The following is a 19,789-nucleotide window of genomic DNA, read 5'->3' as shown; positions in this document are numbered from 1 at the left end:
TCGACGGTCTTTCAGAGTCGAGAGGCCTTGGACATGAATGGAATATGTATTTTTTCTTGTTTTTACACCCTGCGCACGCAAAGTTTAGAAGACAGTGCAGGGGGACAGCAGGGTTGGTTGGCACATTTTTACATCTTCATGAATATTTACCAATCAACACTTTTTAGAATATTTTTTTTTCTTTTTACAGGGAAGGTTAATATTTTGCCTTGGTTTGACGTCGTTTTTGTCTTTCGTTTTTACAGTGTTTTATTATCGATCAAAGGCTGTCACTTCTAATTTAAATAGGATTTGCTTTAAAATTCAAGTCAAGTCATTGTGTAATCCGAATATTATCATGTTTCCAAGAGAGGATCATATGTTTGCATGTATGATATCTATGATAACCCAAATGAACCCGCCTTCCTAAACTAAAGTGACCCTGTTTTTGGTTTGTCTTTAATATTCCAATAAAATATTCAACCTAAGTCTGAATGACGTTGTTAATTTCTCTACTTTGTTCAAAAAATCTTACCAGACTGTTTTCCCATAAAATTTACAAATTTTTTATTTTTATTTTCTCTTTGATATTTAGGCTATTTGGCACCCGATGAGTGTAAAAACAAATAATTATCTTTTTACATGATGAATTTTCTAAGAAAAATGATGTCCACATCATAAGTGGACGCCAGACCCCTGTGGTCCAAAATTTACCATTGTAGTCTTTGACAACCAAAAATGTGATATCCACACGTGGACGCCATTTATTACACAGCCCTACATGAAAGACTGATTGGAGAATTCTCCCTTGTTTTTATCGTATGTTTCATTTAAAATGCACATTTATTCTACAACCTTGCACTGTAGATTGAGTTCAGATGTGATCTTTGCCTCAGGTCCAGCACTCAAATAAGGGTCTTCCTCCAGATGGTACTTTCTTGCCTCACTCAAGTATCCTCACAGATGAGTACTGTGCAACTAATCTTGGATGACACTGGATGCAATTAATTCCCTAGTTTACCTCATTCATTTGTTCGAGGCCACGGCAGACCAACAACAGTCCATTTAACAAGAATCACATGGCTGTCCACTCCATACAATAGCATCTGGCTCCTTGTAATTGCCTCCGCTATGGCGGTCATTTTCAAGTTAATTACTCTTTTGTTTGTAAGTTATCCGGTTTGGTTTTATTTTTTAAATTGTGAAAGTCACAGCTTGTACCCATAAAGTATGACAAATAAAAATATCAACAAAATGAATACCAAAATAGGATGCAAGTGAGAATACAGTGTGTTTTCAGTCTGGATAAATAGGCTATCAAATATAGTTAGAATGGAATCCCTATCGATCTAGATCAGGGGTGCCGAACAAGTTAGACATAAAGAACAACATTTTTAAAATAAGAGAGTCAAAGAGCCACACCATGTAGTGACCTGCCCAAACAGACACAAAAAATCACAATTAAAACCATATTATTTACCATAATACTTTTCCCCTTACAAAGCAACAATGTGTTCATTTCAAGGTACTAAGTATCCACCTTCAACACAAACATCAAATGGAACTAAGTCAGAGTTAACACATCTCCTCATCTGGAGTTTGCTGTGGCAAAGAGCCGCATTCATTTTGGTCGGGAGGCGTATGCGGCTCGTGAGCCACGTGTACGCCACCTCTGGTGCAGATGTATGCAGATGACATTGTGATCTGCATTTAACAAGCAGGAAATCGGACCGCATTCAAAGGGAATAAAGATAAGTTAAGAAGTTAGACAGAATATCTTGTCTTTGGGGGAAAATAAATTGTCAAGGTGAAGAACTTTAAAAACTTGAAGTCAACAGTCCTGTTCAATCTTGTCTGGTTGGAAGGACGCAAAGGAAAGGTTTCAAGCTGACTGGAACGGGTCAAAGGTGTCATGTGTTTAAGAGAGTCTGCCTCACCACTATCTTATAAACTTTCCACTATGAAGGGCAAAGTTTACAAGACTCTGGTGAGGTCAGCCATGATGTATTGATTAAACACAGTGCCAATGAAAAGACGACAGGAAGCAGAGCTGGAGGTGGCGGAAATGAAGATGTTGAGGTTCTCTATGCAAGTTGGATTTGATAAAAAGGGATTACATCTGAAAGACAGATACAGGGATATGTTTTGGAGACAAAGATACATAGAACTGGTTTCAATGGTTCGGACACATCAAGAGATGTCGAAGGTGGTCCTATCAGGCAAGAGCCGGAGGGGCGCAAAAATCACCAGGCCTGTTTTGGACGGGTAGTGGAAGCCCAGAGAGAAGGTAAATAGGTCATCTTGTGATGGAAGACATGAGGGAAGTGTTTGTTAGAGAGGCTGACTTGGAAAATGATGACATTCTTTAGTGATCTCTCTTTTGGGTTGATACTTGCGTGACCGGACGTTTCGTCGAAAGACGTTTGGTCCCCGGACGTTTGGTCCCCGGACGTTTGGTCCCCGGACGTTTGGTCCCCGGACGTTTGGTCCCTGGACGCTTGGTCGACCGGACGTTTGGTAGAACGAACGTTTGGTAGAACGGACGTTTGGTAGAACGGACGTTTGGTAGAACGGGTTCGCATGCAATTGATAGATTTTAACATTGGCTGAATAGGGATTTAATGACTATTATTTAACATTGAGTGAATAGGGTTAGGGTTAAACAAATGAAAGTCTCGTGACTCAAACCTCGGGACTCGCGAACCCGGCGACCAAAGTCCGTTCTACCAAACGTCCGGTCGACCAAACGTCCGGGGACCAAACGTTTTTCGACGAAACGTCCGAGTACCAGCCCATACTGATGGGATAAGCCAAATGAAAAAGATTTGTCTTTAATTAAATAAAAAAATATTTCTTCAGAGGGTGGAGGGCCATCATGGATTAGTAAAATTGCACTAAGAATGTTTTTTTTAAAATAGCTAATATTGTAGTGTAGGGACAAAAACAAAATATTTATTTCATGATGGTACAACTATATAATTTGGGAAACCATGCATTTCTGGAAACCATTCGTCCATGTGAGTTCAAACTATTCAAATTATTTTGCGGTGCTCCAATGACTTCATACCAATATAATTTATGAATAATATAGTGTATATATCAAATTATTGCGATCATATTTCATCATTAAAATTGTGAAAATTGTTCCAAGCAATGGATTAAAAGATTTTCAAAGGGAGTGTACGCCTTTATCTCTAGCGCTGTATATATTGAAACAATGAATCATCCATTTTTCCTGGATGAGCTACGCTTGTATAAACTCTTTCTAGCCTCTGAAAGGACTCCAGGTCAAATCTCCTGGACGTCACGTTGTTTAACAGCCGTACTCATAAATGACGGCAACTAGTTTCACGTATCGCCACCGGCACGACCAACAAGACGGAGCTGGTCATACGAAGCGGCATGTACTCAGAAAAAATGGTGAAATACTTAGACTGGCAAACGATCCACTTGACTCTGCATGACGCCACCGGCGGCACAATAAAATTTGCTTCTTGCCGGGAGAAAAACATCTGCATTCTTTGAGCTCACTCTAGCAAACTGCCAGCTGTGTAAAAGTGCCTCTCGCAGCCTTAGCAACTCAATAGCATATGTTCTGCTAACGCTATTGCTTCAAATGTATTTACTCCGCATTTTATGTCATTTGTCAACATACTGTCTTAACTTTAGATTGCTACAATGTGAAATACAGTGGCGGTCCGTGCATTTTCTTGTAGCAGCATTTAGTTATTAAATACAAACACTGGAGCTTTTCAGATATCAGAACCGGGCCCACAATTGAAATATTATTTAGGAGTTTAGCCCTATTTTACTTGCCAAAAATCCTTTTTAACTGTACACAATATCCATCCTCCTTTCTTTCTTCCTTCTTTTCTATCGCCATCAAAGCTAATGCTGAAATTCGAGCCTGTCCTGTCGTATTTCTGGCATAGTCCGTCTTGAAAATGGCTTTAAATCAACACAACAATATATTTGCTTGTTCTTGTCCAGATACAGTTTGGTAGCTCTGGCTCTTATCGACGCTTGTTTAATGCAGCAGAGCCTGCAGAACTTATTGTGAAGGCCTTGAGGCAGATTTCTGACCCTGGCAACAAATAATGGCTGAAATGTGATTGGTTAAATGCTTCAATATGAAAACACACATCTGGAAGCAGTGCAACCAGGGTGAAAAGTAATGAAAGGAAGCTAACAGACATTTTGGAATTATTTAATAAGTATTGATGGACAAAATATAATATATGATTCAGATATTTCTTAGGCCAGCAGAGAAGGCCTTGAAGGCCCTGACGGCCCGCCACTGGTGAAATACCAGAAAAAAAATATCCCGTTTGTTTGCCGTCTAACGTTTTTTTTTGGGTGGTTGTCTCATATATCGGCGAAAACCGAATTCCCCGCCGTTGAAAGAAGATATCTTACTGTTGTAATTTTGATAGGATAAACAAATGTCTAACAATAGGGCACTGTGGACCTGGCGAGGATTTTCAAATCCGCGGCTTGTATATTTTTTGTTGCCGCACAAATCTTTTCATTATAGCCAGACAAAGACAAGCTGATTCAAAGGGACATGTTGATTCGCTCTCATATTTTCCAAAGAGTATTGCTACGATAATCAGTGCTTGGCAGGAGAGTAAAGCGAGGTCCTACTAAACATCAAGTTCTAAGTAGAACAAAATATTTGTATGAAAAGGATGCATATGGTTTAATGTCGATTTGGACTGATAATGAAGATGAGCTTTTCTTGTTTGACTTTTCTAAAGCTTTGTAATCGAAAACAGTCAAAGGGTTCTGGTTCAAGAACATCGGTCATGCTGCATAGCTCTCTGAATCCAATTAAGACTCAAGAGGGGCCCAAATGGCTCTTTTTATATGTTTCTGTGCTGGCTGGCCTGCCACTGGGTGCGGTGTGGACCGCGCATTCCTCTTCAAGTTCCTCTCCAGTCCGAGACAAAACGAGCTTGGTGATTTTTGTACCATTGCCCAACTTTGGCCATTTACTCCTTACCTGCTTGTCCACACTGTTATCCTGGACGCCGCGTCGACCCCATGCAGTCATTGGCTCCTTTTTACAAGTACTTGTGCTCTTATTCCAACATCTCTCTTCTCTTTCTGTTTGTGTTTCCATGAAGCAGATCAACATTGGAAAGTCATGTTCACAATGTATCTGAAACAGGGTTTCAAGTCAAGATCCAGACTACAAATATAGTTCCACTCAGGAAATATAGTACTACTAAAAATACCAACAGTCATGCTTTGGGTTACTAGGTAAACTAATGAAGAACACAAGACATTCAATTTCAATAGAATTTTGACAGCAAACAGGGATGTAACTATGCCTTAGATCACATGTGTCAAAGTGGCGGCCCGGGGGCCAAATCTGGCCCGCCGCATCATTTTGTGTGGCCCGGGAAAGTAAATCATGAGTGCTGACTTTCTGTTCCCTGAATTGGTTGCCAGCCAATCGCAGGACACCGTATTGGCAAAATTAGCAGAGCTGTTTAACCAGCTGCCAAGTAATTGGTGCTAATTGCCCAATGGTGTCACCGTGCTGCCATTTTAGCCATGCCTTCCAAAAACCTGGAACACAATATGTAAAAAAAAAAAAAAGTTTCCAACAAATATCTTTCAATGTAAATACTAATGATTTTACAAATTAACTCAATTTAAAAAAAACAAATGTACTTTCCGCGGACTTAAAAAAAATGCTCAGCTACCCCCTGTTCTTTTTTTAACAAGTACTTTTATACATATGTATATATAAACATAAACAAATAAGTTCCCAAGCTAACATTTCTATTAAAATAACTGGTTTTGACGTTTTGAAATTGCGCTGGTTAAAGATGTTTGCCCTTAAAAATCTAAAACTAGGTCTGCAAAGTGTATAATTTCAATTGGGTTCAGTCTATATGGAACCTATGGTTTCTATGAATTGTGCCAGACACTCGACACACTAATCACGCCAATTCTGTGCTTACGTTGACTTGTTAACGCTGTCTATTTTTCTTTTCTTTTGCAGCAACCGGCCTGGGCTTGGGGCTCGTCTTCTCCGTCCTTCTCTTTAAACGTAAGTCATCAGCGTAAAGAGAACCAGGCTCTCCTCATTTGGGTGATGGATGAATGTTTTGGTTGTCCCCGTAGGATGTACGTGGCCCGTCTCATTTGGTGCAGGTTTGGGCACGGGCATGGGCTACTCCTACTGCCAGAAAGATTTCAGGTCGCCGTACTTGATTTATGGTCGTGTGTTGAATGAAGGTGAGCGCACAGGTTGAAGAAGTGTTCGTGTTAAGGACTGCCCACACGTGTATGCCCCGGGCTAAATGATTTCTGTTTCCTCTCAGGATCAGCAGTGAAGGATTAAGGAGGATGCAGATTCACCACATCAGCATCTGTTTTGTGTTGCCCTTCTAATGTGGCTCTGCCACTTCAACCCAATTTTGTTACCGCTAAGGGCCCTCGATTTATATTTAATAAAGTGACTCTCTGCCTTTCTTTATCTGCTTTAGAGCAATGAAATGTGGATTGGGTGTGGAGGTAAAATTGTCTGTTAATGAGCTCGGAGACTTGACCGCCTGCTGGTTTGGAATCAAGACCAGGTTCGGCATCTGCAGTCCGCTTCGAGCGTGGGAGAAGAAAGTGTTTAAGAGAAATATTATGAATATAAAAAGCAAAGAAATCCCGCCCTTGGGTGTGCAGGAAAAGATATGTGGATGGATAACAGGATATTAAATGCAAACGAATGTAACAGGAATTTTATTGACAGTTTTTCCTCAGAGGTACACAATTCGAAACGTTTATTTTTTGCTGGCGTTTACTGTCGCCATCACAAAACCAAGACTAATTGGAGACAGCATTTGTTAGCATTTCACTGATTTTAGCTCTCTTCGGTGTCGAACTTGTGTAACAATTGATTACAGACCTTAAAACAATTCATACATTTTCCGATCCAGTTAGCCTCGCAAGGCTATTTCAACCAACTACGAACCCTGAATTGGTTGCCATCCAATCGCAAGGAAACGCAACTATTCGCACATATGCACACACTCCAACCTTTGGACAATTTGGAATGGTCAATCAGCCTTTTTTGGGAAGTGTGAGGAAGCCGAAGCATCCAGAGAAAACCTACACAGGCACAGGAGGTCAAAATCCACCGTGTTTGGTCGATTGGTCGCCGGTCTTTTGGTCGCCGGCTAACCGCTTGCTCACTGTGCTGCTTTTCAAATCAGAATAAGACAGAGCAGAAATGCATTTATACAATAATACTATATTGCAAACAAATATCTGAAGTTATTATGAAAAAATATATGAAGAAAAAATATATGAAAAAATACTATTTTAAACTGTGATAAAGCATAAAACAAATCAATCTGCCAAATATTTTTTAAATATTATTTATTATTTGTTTTAATGGGCCCTGATGTATTTGAGTCTTTTTAATGAGAATAAAATAAGAGGAAAATGAAACAGTATATACAAAATATGATAAGAAGCAAAGAGCCCCATTCCTTTTGGCCGGTAGCCACATGTGGCTCGAGAGCCACGCGTTCACCACCACTTGCATTAGTCTATCACCCACATTCAGATCTCATTTTTGCACGAATCAAAAAACATAAGGCGCATCCAACCTTCTCTTCCAGCGCCAAACATCAACAAGATGCAAGTAGCAAACAGCCGCATTTATTTTAGCCGGGAACCCCATGCGGCTCGAGGGCCACATGTTCGCCACCCCTGTTCTAGCAACTGGCAAGATCCTTTGCAGTTGTAAAGTTTTGCTAATATTTTCCTCTTTTCTCCTCAGTGGGTGTTCCTGCAAAGTCAGAATAACCCGACCTGTCTCAACTTCTTCCAATTCAAATATTCACATGTTATTTAGCAAGCCTACGTACGTTAACCTCCGATTAATGACACGATGAGCCGTGTCCCAATTCTTCCTGACGTGTATTTTGCATTTCTACGAAGAAAGACCGCTATCTTTGTGTCGCACAACGAGGTTGGCGTGGCTTGTGTAATCACTGGCAGCGTATGCTCTTCATCAAGATTGAGTGCATGTGCTCGGACCACTCCTGTGTTTGCACGCTTGTCCGATTGAAGAAGAAAAAGACGAAGAGCAAATGTTAGTGCCGATGTCAGTTCACGTTTAGCCCCCCCACCGAAGCAGAATCCGCGGAATGTACTAGAAGAAGGCCTTTTTTTCCCAACTGGAACTTGACTTGAGTATTATTGATAACAGGTGAGTCCAAGTCCTTCTCATTTAAGAAAACACGGGCGTATGATGGAGTGCTGGTTTTCCTTCGTCATAATTTTAACAGTTGAAGCCCACACATTCCAACGCACAAAAGAACAGTTTTTAAAGGTCATCGACTTCAACACCTGTGCTGCCTGGAACTCGTGTTAGATATTCAGCCTATCGCTCATCCCTGATTCATTAATTATGGCTTTGCTCGTTAAATATTCAAGAATTCGGCCTATGTACACGTAGTGCACAAATTAAACCTATACTTTGGGTAAAATGAAACCAGGGTAGCGATGAACTTCTGTTTTTTTTTAAATATTTGGGCCTATTCCCAACACCCTCCGTCGCCATGGTAATAAAATCCTCCTTGATATAGGCCCAAAAGGGTCATGGTGAGCTTGGATGCTTTTGGAATAAAACTGGTATTGAATTCACAATTTGTTTGTTATTGTTTGTTAGTGTGAAAACAGATTTCTAACATTTTGGTTTAATTTTTCGAAAGGCACTTTTGGCTACCGTTGAATGCCTTTTCCTGGGAGAGGCTGGTAGCCATTATTCCATTTCCTCCCCAAAATAAAATATTTAGCGCTGTCAATGCGGATTGAAAATCATTCCTCGCAGATTAAACAAATTGGACATTGATAGTTGTCTATGGTAGGCAAGGAGTTAAATATTATGAAAAAAAATCAACTTTACAGTATTATTGAGGTATGACCAGAATATTTGTCATTCATTTTCTGAACCGCTTATTCTCACAAGAGTGGCAGGGGGTGCTGGAGCCTATCCCAGCTGACTTTCGGACACTAGGTGAGGGACACTCCATAGGACACGATGAGACGGGCAACCATTCACGTTCATACTCATATCTAAGGGCAATTTCGTGTATTCAAAAAGCCTACTCTGCATGTTTTGGGGATGTAGGAGGTAACCGGAGTACCCAGAGAAAACCCACACAGGCCCGGGGAGAACATACAAACTCTGTACTGGAGGACCACCCTGCATTTGAACCCAGGACCCCAAAACTGTGAGGCCGACGCGCTAACCACTCACCCGCCAGTTTAATTGAATTAGTGTTATTTTTTTTAATTAATGTGACACGATGGGCCAGATCTGGCCCGCGGGCCGCCACTTTGACACCAATGTCATAAATGATCCAATCTTTCACCTAATAAATATTGTAAATACGTTTTTTTAAAGAAATATATTCATCCTAAAATAGGCTTTACTTTTAAAAAAAAATCAGTTATTTTCTCATGCGGTCATCCTTTCGGTTCTTGTTGAAAGAAACCCTCGTAGTCCGATGTTGTAAAGTGTGACAAACCTGTGTAATTTGATCGGATCACCACCTGATCTTGTTCGCCTCGCCTTTAAGTTGAAAGGCAAAGTTTTCCAAAGCGGACTTGCAAGTCTCCTCGCAGCGGGAGCCCCCCTCTTCGTCTTCCCGACTGCGTGCCGTTTTACTACCACAGCTTGGAAAGAGCTTTTCGGCGGCCTTAACCTGCGACTTGACTCGGGCCGAACGAGGACGGGAGAAAGAAAGAAAGAATTATGAAGGGGAGGGACCCTCGCTCCGGGGTGATGGAGCCCGTCTGACATGAGATAGCAGCGTTCGGTCCATCTCGGGGCACACGGTGGTCTTCTTCTGGATGACAGGACCGCTAAATGACATCGCAGGCTTGGATGTATACTCACACATTTTATTAACAAACTACTACACACATATTCATCTATCTATTTATCCTGGAAGACGATTTGGACGCGCAGCAACGGTAAAATCATTGAATTTTTCGCATGAGCGATTACTAGTGTTATTTTTCGTGAATGTCTATATTGATCGAACTCTGAATTTCTTAGGTTTGATGCAGTGATAGCAATGTTTGACAACCGAAAAAGGCAAGGGAGTGATTAGATAAAGTAATTAGAAATTATTGAAAATAATAATATTTCAGGTTGCAATTGCTGTAAGACGCAAATTTGTTTTAGATTTTGAACTATTGTTCAACCTCTGAAGTCGAACAGAACAAATCTCGTGAGATTTCAGATTACTGAGAAGTGGTTTAGCCTTTTAATATTTTGGTTTTTCTTTGGATTATTGCATTTTAGTCCTGGAATCAAATTGGAATTTTCTGGGGGAAATGTTACTCTTTCATAAAGAAGAACCCTTGGATCAAATTTATTAATTCAAATACTGTGTCATAATTGAAAAGCATGTCATCATAGATCAGTTTCATTGGTGTATTTATATTGAGGTTTTTTTCAGAAATGCATCATACCTTGGTATTAATCTAGTAATTTATTAAACTGTATACTGTAATTTCAATTGAAGCATCAGTTATGAACAAATGGCATGTAAATGAATGCAATTAACTTTGCTTATTGCCTTAAGGCATATTTAATTTTAACATTTTTCATTTTACTACCAACTGTGTTGCTTCAATCGACTTCTTTAACAATCCATACTGAAGTAACACTGTAATATTCCAAATAAAACAAAAACACAAACTGAAAGTTTATATTAATTCCAACTAAATAAAATAGTCTTACCCTTATCACTGTTTCCCTACTATTATCTTCCTTCTTCCTTTGTGTTAAAACTTCAAATGCTACATCATATTTCCTTTAAAAAAAGATTACAAAATCCAGCGCAGTACATTTTTTAATTGCTGTTAAAACGCATAAATGACTTTTTCGTGCAATAAATTTGTACTTGTAATATTTTAAATCAGTAGGTATCACTTGAGTTGTTGTATAAAATGCATTTTTACATCATTTGACCTGGTATTTTTTAAAGTATAGTGTTTTGGTTCACGTTGTGCAAAATTTTACATGGTTTTAAAATAAAATACTCTCATTTACTTCATTTTTTTTATGTTTTCATGGGCCTTCTCTGAGATTGTGTAATAGTAGAGCTGGTACTTGAAGAGTATTTTAGGTGGTACTTGGTGTAAAAAGGTTTGAGCGGCAACACCATAGAGTTAATAAATTAAATACAACAGTTTAAACCTGAAACTAATGTTATATGGTTTCCTATTGGGATTTTTTTTTGAAATTTGAAGCCCAACATTGTTTCTGAGAACATTGTTTTGCTGTTGTACTGCAAATATACCAGAAACGTATACTTTCCCAAACTTTATGGGGAATTACGGGCTGCAACTATTTTTTTTTAACTTGCCCTATCATCATCATAAAATGTCCACTGTTTCCCTAATCATTAAGAAGACACACAATTTCTTGGCAAATGTTTTTTTTAATCAATTTGTCGTCATGGACTAATGTCTGTTGTGTTTTTACTTCCAGCATTTTAGTACGTCACCCTTACCACATAATCCCCGCTGTAAGCCAGTTTTACTATTACTTACCCCACTAACAAATGCAACACTAAAGCATTAAAAAGTTCTATATTTTCATTTCAAGTGAGTTTATGAGAGGGTACCCGAAACTGCGCAACAAGAGAAAATAACATGATAAAGTGTGGCTTGTAAAGGACTTGACCAGCTGAGGTATTTTTAAAGCGGGAGGTGAGGACATTATGTTTGAGCGCCAACATTTGCTCTTTTAGGGACGACACGCGTCGAGTCCACCCTTATATTCTCTCTGTAGCCTGTGATTTACATCTTTGTCAGTGTTATACATCCAAAACAAGGCCAAGTTTTTATAATATAAGACTTCAGACAACTTTAGCAAGTAAGCAACGTGTTAGTAGTTTAGTTGAATTATGTCTGACCACAAGAGTTTGGTGATTGCTAACAACACAAGGTTATGTCGTGCCCTTCTATGTGCAGTCATGTGGAGGACCATTCCGATTTGCTGTGCCCTGTTTGCACTGTATGCTGCGGCACCACCCGCACACATCAACCGCCTGGCGCTGTTCCCTGACAAAAGCGCCTGGTGCGAGGCCAAGAACATCACGCAGATAGTCGGGCACACTGGATGTCAGCCTCGCTCTATTCAAAACAGGTCAGATGGAGACCCCTCCTCCCCTCTGTGTCCTTGCTTGCGTCTATCTAATGGTCTTTTCACGCTGTTTAAAACAAGTCATCTTTCACTGTCTTCCAATGAGGTAAACTAAGAACCAAAAAAAAAATCCTCATAATAATTTCTACCAAGCTTAAGTGATTTTATGTGTTGTATTTTCCAAGCACATTGTTTTTTAGCGTTTTCTCATCCTTCAAATACAACTGAAGCCAACAATACGCTATTAATGAGCCATTTGTAATATGTTAACCATTTACCACATGCAGTGACATTGTTGTATAAAGATGGTGGTACGGCATCAAATGGCGTGTTTAGGTAAGCTGCATAATAGGAAAAGTATAATATTCCCTAACTGGTTGACAAACACCATTTGCAAATCATTATAAAACTTCTTGACTGAATCCAAATTGTATTTATAAAATGACTTCATAAATTCTTGGAGCGCGTTTCTGCTTTTTTGGAAACAATGTCACTGGAAATTTGTTTTTCAAGAGCTGTCGTGTTGACTTTGCGCTTTGGTGTAAAGATTTGTCAACAAGAGAGTTTTGTCTTTGGTTGCCTTAATTTCAGCGTCAAGACAAAAACATTTTACAAGCAGATCATCGCAGCTGTGGTTCGCAGGCCTCAATTCAGAGACCCCTTCCAAAATAAAGACAAAACCATTCAAATGTAGTTTTGAAAGCTTTTTACAACATACGAATCACAGTCATGTTGTCACAACCACTGGCCTGGTGAGCCCGATGCTGCAAAACAAGACGATATGATTGGCTCCAGCACCCCCGCGACCCTAATAAGGATAAAACGGTTCAGAAAATGAGATAAGATGAGATGAGGTTTATCAGGAGCAAAGCATTTACTTTATTGCAAGCAAACATACAATAATATGAAACTAATAATGATGAGCAAAGTAAGTTTAATAAGCATTTCTTCATTGCAAGCAAATGCATAATAATAATATGAAATAATAACTTGACAACCACTAAAATATTTTTGCCGGGGGCCACGTGTTCGCCACCCCTGTACTAGTCTTTATTTTAATTAAAGTACATGACAGCAAGTCAGAGCTCGTTTTTGCATGGGTCATAAGACACAAGACAATAATAGAGAAAACCCAGTGGTCTGTATCCTCTTTGCAGAGCTTGTCTGGGCCAGTGTTTCAGCTACAGCGTCCCAAATACGTTCCCACAGTCGACGGAGTCTCTGGTCCACTGTGACTCCTGCATGCCGGCCCAGACTCAGTGGGAAGTGGTGAGAATTATTACATGTTTGTTAGCTCACGTACCAAACTCAGCTTTAGGTCCACAAGTGAGTTTATTACTCACAAAGAAGGCCTGCGTCCAGATAGGAATCCTGTCCTCGACCTGTGTGTGTGTGTGTGTGTGTGTGTGTGTGTGTTTGAGAGAGTGAGACTGCGACAGAATCCAAGTCAATTCACTTTTAATCATTGTCAAGTGGATGTTTGTGCTTGTGTTATGATTGTTGTTGCATATCTTTAACTGGAGTTGGAAATAACAAAGTCAGTTCTCATGAAAGAGGACACCACTCACAGTTTGGGCCAGTCGGCCCTCCTACTAAAGCTTGATCAAACTGCTGAGGGATCATTTTCAATTCTCAGTGCAAACAGCGAATCGACGTTGTGTGAGGTCTGCAGCGCCGGGTTAGCTTTTGGGATTCATACAGTGGGAACCGACAAAGTCAAACATCCCTAAAAGTGGTGAAATTTGGGCTTCCACCCAAAAAATGTCCTGGAAAAATACGCCTTGTTTTGAACATGTGTATCCTCCATATCGAGTGTAGATACTGTAATACCTTGAGATACAAAATTAATGCGTTCCGGGGCTGAGCTCATATGTCGATTTACTCGTATCTCAAATCAACTTTTCCCATTGAAATTAACCAAATACCACCCTCTGAAAATTAAACCAAAAAACAGGATATTTGTATTTGTTCTAATTTGCCATCTACTAACAGAGTAACTAATTACTATCTAGTGGGAGAGAGAGAGAAAGAGAGAGAGAGAGAGAGAGAGAGAGAGAGAGAGAGAGAGAGAGAGAGAGAGAGAGAGAGAGAGAGAGAGAGAGAGAGAGAGAGACTTTTTGCATGGCAATGCGCTCGTAACATAACATAAACAAATTTACATGAACTTGGATTACGATACAGACACCCTCAAAAATAAATTTAATCTAACCTTACACTAAACTTAATTCAAAATTTGACCTGACTTTCTCGTATGCTTGTATCTCAAAAATTGTCTCGTATCTCAAGGCAAATATTTGCTCGGAATTTTACTCGTATCTCAAATTCGTCATATGTCAAGGTCTTACTGTACAGAAAAAAACATGCTAGCATAGGATGGGGTCTTATATAATGTATATATTTATCAATGCAAAGGTTACTCTGGAGTGCCCAGGGAATGAAGAGACTCCTCACGTGGACAAACTAGTGGAGAGGATCTTCCAATGCAGCTGCCAGTCCTGCGGTAAGGAAGGCACCCAGGAGGGTGCCATGATGCAGCTCTATCCAGCTGACAACAGCCTGGACCCCCAATCTTTACCCGACACCCTAAGCAAGTCTCAACCACCCACACACCCGAAGCACGGCCACACGCGCCAGGGTCATCACCCTCTTCCACACACGTCAGACGGCGGGTAGGTGCCCGCCGCTCTACGCTCGAGCTCTACTTTACCTTTTTCTTAATGGGTAGTTTTGCAGAAGCACTTTGTAGATATGGTTTGATGTTCCGTTAAAAGCTGCAAACGGATCTACAAATTCCTTTTACCTATTGTTAATATTGTTGATTCAAGTCATAGTTAACGCGAGAGCCTATAAATGCACTGGTTTGGTTTACTGATGAAACATGGTGTGCATTTTTGGACCCAAACAACAAAAATATCCTTTCATGAACTGTTGTAACTGCCCATTATCTGCAATGGCTACAATAAATTTGGTTATTGTTATAACTGCACTTGATTTCTTTTTTTTTCCTTGACGGGACCGCACTGTGACCCAGTAAAAAAAACGGAAAAATTGTATTAGTAGGGTTGTCTATCTCTTTAATAATGTCAAAGGTAATAACAATTAATAAGGGCTTTTTACTCATTTGTTTTCCATTTTTAATAGATCTTCATCGCATAAGTTTTCCACGTGGGGGCGCCCTCAGGTTTCAAAAGGAAATGGTTTAACTTTAAGGCTTTGCAGCAGCACAGGCCGGTTTGAACCCTCGGGCCACATTTAAATTCTCATCTCATCTCATTTAATGACCTGCTTTATCCTCATTAGGGTTAAAATCAGGAACGCCTTATTTTGCCCAAATGCCTGCCTAATCCTTGCTTGTTAGAGTTCAATCAGTCTTCATCATTTTTTCTCGTATCTTCGTTTCCGTTTCTCATCATCTTGGTTCCCGCAGTCTATTCTCTATCTTGCCCTTTTCTTTTAATTGTATCTGCGTCGCTTGACAAATTGATCGCATCCTTATCTCCCAGCCACAAAGCTGACAGACTGGCAAAGCAGACGTCATAGGTTATTGCATAGAAACCTGAGTCTTTGTGAGGTATTGTATCGTCCCCAATGGTATCCCTTTATTCTGCCTCATGGCAACGGTAATTCTTGAGATATAGTTTTTCTTTGGCAAAATGTCACTCATTGGAAAAAACAATATTAAGGTGGCCTTGAGATTTCAGGTTTTTTTTTAATTCATTTTACTATAACTATATATATACTATATGTTGTTTTGCTAACAATACTTGTATTTAGCCAAAAGTGGTTGCAACTTTTCTGGAAAGGATGAATTGGCATTTCCCTAAAAATGCTTGGAGATGTAGCCATATTTTCTGTGGGGTTGTTTATTAGGTACACGGTCGATTGGTCGCCGGTCTTTTGGTCGCCGGTCTTTTGGCCGCCGATCTTTTGGTCGCCGGTGTTTTGGTCGCCGGTCTTTTGGTCGCCGGTCTTTTGGTCGCCCCGACCGCAACAACGGGCGACCAAAAGACCGGCGACCAATCGACCGAACACGGTTTACTAAGGTGGCAAAGAGTAAAGGTTTATCCAGTGGTTGACAGGGTCACTGGAGTTGAAAAGTTTCTGTCTGGTTTCCGCTCTAGTCAATATGATGAATGACCCGCTGATGGCGGCAGATGCTGGTTCTCCATCATTACCGTTCCTCCAAACAGCATCATTTGAAACCAATATCAGACTAAAGACCTGCACAGCAGTCCACTTCCCTCTCGGTTCGTACCTTGTGAACTGCATATGTAACCTTAGGGGCTGCCAGGCCCAGAGAAATCTCAACAAAAAGAACAGTTCTGCAAGGATCCTGATCAGACAGCGAAAACAGGAAGAAATGATCTCTCCCATCTTGCGCTGCCTCTTATGGATCGCAAGTACACTGCAGTTTGAATACAAAGTCTTGCTGTTAACACTCGTCTGTAACCATGGCAATGCTCCCCCTTACCCATTCCAAAAATATTTCCTGCCTCCATCCCTCATGACCAATCCATGGACAAAAGTTGATTGCGCGTTCTGTTTGCCCACTCCTCGCCATTGGAGTGCTCTTATTGACCACCGGAGGACCCTTAAAAAACGACTCTCTTTATATTAATGCCTTTGATTATATGGTAAGTGTTCCCTTTTTATGAGGGAACTTTGGAGGCAGTGGAGCAGTATGTTAGACTGTTGGCCAAAAATTGTACTGCAAAAGGAGCAAACGATACATATAGACAAAATTCATTCATTTTCCGATCCGCTTATCCACATGTGTCAAAGTGGCGGCCCAAGGGCCAAATCTGGCCCGCTGCATCATTTTGTGCGGCCCGGGAAAGTAAATCATGAGTGCTGACTTTCTGTTTTAGGATCAAATTAAAATGAAGAGTATAGATGTATATTCAATTTCCTGATTTTCCCCCTTTTAAATCAATAATTGTAATTTTTTAATCCATTTTTTCTGTGTTTTTAGTTCAAAAATCAATTTCTAAAATCTAAAAATATATTTAAAAAAAGCTAAAACAAACATTGTTTTAGATCTATAAAAAACGGAATATTCAGGGCTTTTAATCCAGTTCTTTTAATCCATTTATTTAAAAAAATGAAATATTCTATCTAAAATGGTCCGGCCCACTTGAAATCAAGTTGACTTTAAAGCGGCCCGCGAACCAACCCGAGTCTGACACCCTTGCGTATCCTTCCAAGATTCGCGGGGGGTGCTGGAGCCAGCTAACGATGGCCACCATGCGGAAGAGCCAATTTAGAGTGTTCAACCAGCCTGCCCTACATGTTTTTCGGATGTGGGAGGAAACCTGAGTACCCGGAGAAAACCCACACTAGCCCAGGGAGAACATGCAAAGTCCACACAGTCAAGACCGACCTGGGATTGAACTCCCGAACCCAGATTGACACAAATTTACACCAGAGATCAACCGATTATTAGTGCCAATATTTGGCAATATGACGGATTTTTAAAAAAGATCCTTTTTGAAATAAAACAACAAGGATTTCTGACATAAAATCCAAGTCACTTGTCATCTATTTTAACCACCATGTCATTTTAATCAGCCATTAAATCGGTGCTGAACATATCAGGCTTAATATTACGATGCTTATTATGAGGAATAATACACACAATCCCCGTTCAATATCGTAATCTCTCTAAATATATTTGTCAATAGGAACAATAGTGGGTGATTAAAGAGCCCATAAAAATTACCCCACTAGACGTAAGACGCCTTACATTGATTAGCTGATTAATTCACTTGTTCTGTGCATGCGCTGAGTATGTTGTTAAAATTGATTAGTGAGAACATATTGGGATTTCTTTTCTTATTATTTGATGTCCTTTGTGTGTGTGCGTATTGTGCAAGATGAATGTTAAGCAATCACTCAAAAAAATGGAATCTGTAAAAGTGTTTTTTATGAGCGCGGTAAAGGCCACGTCACTAAAAGACAATGCGGAATTTATTTTTATTGATGGGACTATTCAACATGGCAATTCGCGTTGCTTGGCACATAACACTAAACAATAAAGAGTAACTTTCCTTTCTGCTAGTAAAATATATATGCATTACCCTCAGGAAAACTATTACAAAGCAAGTGCACACAGATGTAAACTGTACATTGAAATAAACGACTGAACAGCAAAATGAGCCAAACAATCTCACTTAAAAACTACAATTTGTTCCTTCAAAAATATTTTTCCCCCATGGGATAAAGTGAAAATGTAAAAATATTTATACGCATCATATACATCAAACTAAATGTACATGTAAAATTTGAAAAATGAAATATTAAAACAAACAAAATGACAAACACGTAATGGAAAGGTATACGACATGGATTTTAACAATTTGAATTGTCGTGAAAAAGTTAACCCCTGTCAAATTTGACAGTTTGACTAAATTTCATAGAGCGCAATTAATATGTGTATAATAATTTTGTGTTGAACTAAAATGTCCAATACAGTAATGGACATTTAAAGTAATTTTATGAGTCCATTGAGACAATAGAAGGATTTTTTTCAGTAGATTATTTTACCATGAGATATTTGAGACTTGACTTAATATTTTGTCATACCAATGGTTAACTCTCAAAATAAACATTGAACAGTTAAATAGACTATTCTTAACAAACATAGCATATGCAAGTTTAAAGCTAACACATTATGAGAAACACTAGAGGTGTTGTCTGTCTGGCATCATCACACTTTAAGCAACAGATTCTCTATTTAAAGACAAATAGACACATACATTTTGAGGCCGACAGTATATGGCATATATTCTTTTTCCTCTGCACACACACAAATAACACACCTTACTAACTTACTTTGGTGAATAAGTTGTGCACAGCAGGAGTGACAAGGAATTATTACATTTTTAAAAGGGTTCATTCTTTACACTCTAAGGCAGGCGTGGCGAACAAGTGAGACAAAAAGAGCCAAAATTTTAAACTGTGAGTGTCAGAAGCATCATAAAAAAAATCCAATCTGCCAAATTACTTTTTAAATATTATTCATGATTTGTTTTTAATGGGCCCTGATGAATCTGAGTGTGTTTTAAGAGAGAATAAAAATAAGAGAAACATAAAACGAGGCAGAGCCACAGTATATACAAAATATGATAAGAAGCAATTCCGCATGCGGCTCGAGAGCCACGTGTTCGCCACCCCTGCTCTAAGGTGAAACAGAGTAACTCATTCACTACGAAAGATCATGTCACTAAAGATCTTCTTCTTTCAAGCCCCAGAGAATATTGTGTTCTATAACTATACGTGAAGACACAACATACAAAAAGAAAGATTAGATTTCCATCTTTCACCCTAAACAAAAACTTTGGTTTTACTCTTTTTCTGTTCTTCCTTAATGAACCGTTACAACCGAACATCATGAACATTGTTTGTACGTTTTTGGTCGTGAACGAGTTAATGTCATTTTAATTGATTTGGATTGGATAACTTTTATTGGATTGGATAACTTTATTCATCCCATATTCGGTAAATTTCGTTGTCACAGTAGCAAGAGGGTGAGGATGCAGAAATAGCAAAGGCATTTCAGACATAAATAGATAGGTAAAAAGTAAGTGAATAAATAAATACATGAATAAATATATAAATAAATAAGCGTGT

General features: G+C 39.4%; 1 protein-coding gene across 1 annotated transcript; it reads left to right on the top strand.

Annotated features, from left to right (window-relative positions):
- The first annotated feature begins 9,617 nt into the window (after positions 1–9,617).
- Positions 9,618–15,146, top strand: nbl1 (NBL1, DAN family BMP antagonist). The gene is made up of 4 exons (XM_077603841.1): positions 9,618–9,975; positions 11,989–12,163; positions 13,318–13,429; positions 14,573–15,146. The coding sequence occupies exons 2-4, from the start codon at positions 11,991–11,993 to the stop codon at positions 14,831–14,833; spliced, it is 546 nt and encodes a 181-aa protein (XP_077459967.1). The 5' UTR covers positions 9,618–9,975; positions 11,989–11,990; the 3' UTR covers positions 14,834–15,146.
- Positions 15,147–19,789: the final 4,643 nt, after the last annotated feature.

Source organism: Stigmatopora argus, chromosome 6 (genome assembly GCF_051989625.1).
Source record: "Stigmatopora argus isolate UIUO_Sarg chromosome 6, RoL_Sarg_1.0, whole genome shotgun sequence".
In the NCBI taxonomy this organism is placed as follows: Eukaryota; Metazoa; Chordata; class Actinopteri; order Syngnathiformes; family Syngnathidae; genus Stigmatopora; species Stigmatopora argus.
Note: the sequence above shows the minus strand (reverse complement) of the source record. Positions and strands in the feature narration are given on the sequence as shown.